Source organism: Ursus maritimus, unplaced genomic scaffold (genome assembly GCF_017311325.1).
Source record: "Ursus maritimus isolate PB19 unplaced genomic scaffold, ASM1731132v1 scaffold_3, whole genome shotgun sequence".
In the NCBI taxonomy this organism is placed as follows: Eukaryota; Metazoa; Chordata; class Mammalia; order Carnivora; family Ursidae; genus Ursus; species Ursus maritimus.
The window spans coordinates 11469922-11472954 of record NW_024425563.1 but is presented as its reverse complement, the minus strand read 5'-3'; the positions used below and the strand labels follow the sequence as shown (position 1 = coordinate 11472954).

The following is a 3033-nucleotide window of genomic DNA, read 5'->3' as shown; positions in this document are numbered from 1 at the left end:
GTCTAAACAGCCCACTTGGTGAAGACTGCCAGGGGCCCCCGGGATCTGAGGGAGACTTCAGCCACCATGCGGCAAGAAGCAGATGGCCCTCAGTCCCACAAGCACAAGGAAACGAATTCTCTCATTGGAACATAAAACCAGTTTAAACCATTATCAATCACTTATACCTCAGGGTCCATGAAGGATTTAAGAAGAGGTTTGGTGGAAATGTGGACCAAGGCTTCTGACCTTGAAGGGGATGACTGCTCAGAGGTGAGGGCGGATGCATAACAGGGAAGCTCAGCTGGAGACAGACTTGTCTATCATCACTTTTGCTTAGGTCTTGGCCATATGAGTATCTCTATATACTTGTTGCCCATATACTTAATGTCTTAAGAATGATCTGATGGGAAGAGGGATGTTTATAGTGCCCAAAGGGGAAATAAGAAGGCTGGAACTTAGTCACAGAGACACGAAAAACTCTCTACATTGGTGCTAACGTTGGTGGCATGCAGGCAAAACCAGAGAAGGCAAATCAGGGGCAGTTGGTAGGCCTAGTGGTAACTGAACCCATGGGAAATTTGCATCCTCCCTGAACGGAGCTCCCCTTTCCCTGTAGCCTGAGCATCTGTGTTTATGTAAGTGAGGTCTGATTCAGATGTAGAGCCTGAACAGTCCTCTCCCACCCCCAGGAAAGATTCAGAGAGGGACTGTGGGTGGGGGCAGAGAGGAGGCCAGGGAGCAAGACGCAAAGCTCAGCGTGGTGACGGGAGGGGCCAAAATGCAGCCAGCACTCTCAGCCTTCTTCATGCTGCTCTTTGTCCTGCTATGCCTCCTGGGAATCCTGGCCAACGGCTTCATTGTGCTGGTGCTGAGCAGGGAAAGGATGCGGCGTGGGAGGCTGCTTCCCTCTGACATGATCCTCATGAGCTTGGGTGCCTCCCGCTTCTGCCTGCAGTGTGTTGGAATGGTGAACAACTTCTACTACTACCTCCACCTGAACGAGTACAGCAGCGGTCCTGCGCGGCAGTTCATCAGTCTCCACTGGGACTTCCTGAACTCGGCCACCTTCTGGTTGGGCTCTTGGCTCAGTGTCCTCTTCTGCATGAAGATTGCTAACTTCACCCACCCTACCTTCCTTTGGCTGAAGTGGAGGTTCCCAGGGTCAGTGCCCTGGCTCCTCATGGCTTCTCTCCTGATCTCTTTCATCGTCACCCTGCTCTTCTTCTGGGGAAACCATGCTTGTATCAAGGATTCTTAATTAGAAAATTTCCTGGGAATATGACCTTCAAGCAGTGGAGCAGGAGGCTGGAAATTCACTATTTCTTGCCCCTGAAACTTATCACCTTGTCAATTCCCTGCTCTGTCTTTCTGGTCTCAATTGCACTGTTGATTAATTCTCTGAGGCGACACACAGGGAGAATGCAGCGCAGTGCCCACAGCCCACAGGACCCTAGCGGCCAGGCTCACACCAGAGCTCTGAAGTCGCTCATCTCCTTCCTCATTCTTTATGCTCTGTCTTTCGCGTCCTTGGTCATCGATGCTGCGGGTTTCTTCTCCTCAGAGAGTGACTGGTACTGGCCGTGGCAGATTTTAATCTACCTGTGCACATCTGTCCATCCCTACATCCTCATCCTCAGCAACCTCCGGCTTCGCGGGGTGTGCAGGCAGCTACTTCTGTTGGCCAGGGTCTTCCGGCTGGCCTAGGTGGTATGGTCCCATCCAGACCCCCTGAAGGACTCGGACGATGATGGAACCAGTGCCCACTTACATGAAAATAGCTTCACAGGCAGATACCCATTGGATTCTACTCTGGGCTTCCTCCTTTGGGAAGGAGAGAAGGAAAGTCAAATCTGGGGATTCTCTGACCGAGATTCCTTCCTTGGGACGCTGTTGAAATGGGCCCCACAGGGCTCAGAGAGCCAGTATTGTCTAGAAATTCAGAATATAAAAATTTGTCTCCTCTCTATTTTGTATCCCCTCCTTAATATGGCAGCTTTCAGTTAAAAAGTCTTCATTAACAGTACATGTGATCTCAAAAGCCTCCCAGGGCATGAAGAGAAAATGTGTCTATGGGTGAACTAGGGTGTGGATGGGGAAGGAGCATCCCTCTTGACAATAATGTAATGGTTGCCATGGGGGCTGCAGAGGACAGTAGCTGTGGCCGACAGTGGTCAGGGCTGTGATGTCTAATAGCCCTCTTTTTTGTGGAGATTCTTTTTCCTTTGCTACCCTTGGAGAATTTTGTTTTAATTTTATGAAAACTATTGGAAAGTTTCTTTACACCAACCCATCTCTTTTCTCATTATTATTTCCATTGTTCTGCCTTTGGTTTTCTCCTCTCTGAGGTCTAAGTGGCAACCAGACTTTTTCCATGTTTATTCTTCCTTTAGAATTGCACATTGTGATTTTCCACATTTTCAAATCTCTGGAACTTTTTTGTTTTTCCTCAAGCAAATCACAAAGTCACATGCGAATTGAATAAACATGTACTTTGAGTTCTGAAGACTCAAGAGTTTCACTTAGTTTGTGTCAAAAAACTAACCTCTTTTTGTTTTTAAGAATCACCCTTTTAAATCTTATGTTTAAATGTTGTTTTGAAATAGCTTGCTCCATTTACTATACAAATATTTCTAGAAATAATTTTGGAAAAAATTCTATTTAGAGTTGGGTGCCTCTAAGGGAGGCTTAAATGTTTTTGCTCAAAGGCACCCGTGTGCAAATCTTAGAGTCTAACTCACAACGGGGTGCCTGGTAGGGAGAAATTTTAATGTCCTCTGAGAGTGAAAGTAATTTCCCTACTGATTAGGGCATATGCTGCTGAGTGGAGTACACTCATGAACTAAAATCTCTCTGTAGTTTATTCCGTATTTTTACTTTAAAAATTTATTTTTAAATAGGTAATACATTTGCATGGTTAAAAATTCAAAATGTACTCGAGTATATATATAAAAAATCTCTCTTCTACCTTCCCCTTCTGAGGCATTCTCGTCAGTTTTATGTCTGTCCTTCTAGAGATATTTCGTCTACAGCAGAAAGCTAACTACCAAACCA

The 3033-nt window shown here is 46.1% G+C and overlaps 1 protein-coding gene across 1 annotated transcript; it reads left to right on the top strand.

Moving 5' to 3' along the window:
* The first annotated feature begins 697 nt into the window (after positions 1-697).
* Positions 698-1889, top strand: TAS2R41 (taste 2 receptor member 41). Its single transcript, XM_008697296.2, is given in 2 exon segments — positions 698-1217; positions 1220-1889. Coding segments are annotated over 2 exon segments (924 nt in total). The 5' UTR covers positions 698-760; the 3' UTR covers positions 1687-1889.
* Positions 1890-3033: the final 1144 nt, after the last annotated feature.